This window comes from Cystoisospora suis (genome assembly GCF_002600585.1).
Source record: "Cystoisospora suis strain Wien I chromosome Unknown contig_1962, whole genome shotgun sequence".
NCBI lineage: Eukaryota > Apicomplexa > Conoidasida > Eucoccidiorida > Sarcocystidae > Cystoisospora > Cystoisospora suis.
Window position 1 is genome coordinate 14,930 of NW_027154761.1, and position 1,061 is coordinate 15,990.

At 54.9% G+C, this 1,061-nt stretch overlaps 1 protein-coding gene across 1 annotated transcript; it reads left to right on the top strand.

The window, feature by feature from the left end:
- CSUI_004264 (uncharacterized protein) lies at positions 1–343 on the top strand (the record flags this gene model as incomplete). The annotated part of the gene is made up of 1 exon (XM_068064457.1): positions 1–343. A coding segment is annotated over one exon (114 nt), but the record flags the coding sequence as incomplete, so codon positions are not given.
- Positions 344–1,061: the final 718 nt, after the last annotated feature.

Sequence of the window (1,061 nt, forward strand, 5' to 3'; positions counted from 1 at the left end):
CGAGGGCCCGAGAAGCAAGAGAACCTGTTGGTGGTGAAGGGAATGCGTTTCTGTCGTGTCGTCGAGCGGCGAACGGGCTATTTACTGTAATTCCAGGGTTGACTGTAGCTACGTGAACTCCAGCGATATCCAACCTCTTCTGGCCTTGCATGCCTGGTGGGACATGACTGTTGCTGGTAGCCGCTCTGTAACAAGCAGGCTGCGCGGGAGGTTGCTGCACCTCCCCGTGCCAGCCCATAGTCGAGAGAGGCCGCAAAGCCGAGGAAAGGTTTGAAGCAGTCATCGTCAAAATGTCGAGCTGAGAAAGACTGAGAACACAAGAAAACGAGGCTCTCACACCAGGTGGTTCCGATGTCTGAGCGTTTCGAGGCAGTCAGGTACGCCCCAGGAAGTAGACCATTTTTTGGTACGCGCTCGCGAAGATATCACAGAATGATCTGATCGCGCCTGAATTCCAGGTTTTAAGGGAGACCATTGATTCTCTCACACAAGCGGACGCAAAACCCGTCCTGTGGCGGNNCCGCCTGTCGCCAAGTGCATCAGGTGGTAGGTTTGTTGGCAGGGGGCATCGCTTGCTCCTAATCTTGTCTGCCCAGACGCATCTCGTAATGTCGAGCCAGGCAAAAACGAATTAGAAGCCAGTGGCAGCGGAGAAGCGGACTGAGAGAAACAGAAAGGAGATGCTCTAAAGCGACATTTGTCGGCTCTACCGAAAGTTAATGGTGCTCGGCGACCGAAAGCCTGAGCGCCGGTGAGAGGTAGCTAGCCCGCGACGGCGCCCATGGATCGGCGCACAAGCTGCAGCGCGTATTTTTAGTCCTTGCACGGTGCGTCTTGTCTGGTCAGGGGCTCGGCTAGTATAAAGTCAGCAGTGGCAGGGGAAAGTGAATCGGGGAAACAGAAGTAAAGAAATGTGGATCGGTGGAGGCTTCGCCGAGATTTGCTGCATCCGATCGAAGCAGGTGCTTCGTCAAGCGACAATGGTTCAAACCTGACCTCGCATTCACGCAAAAAAGTGGCAGGTAAACACGAGCTGCTTGGGACAGTCGGAAAGCTCCCGC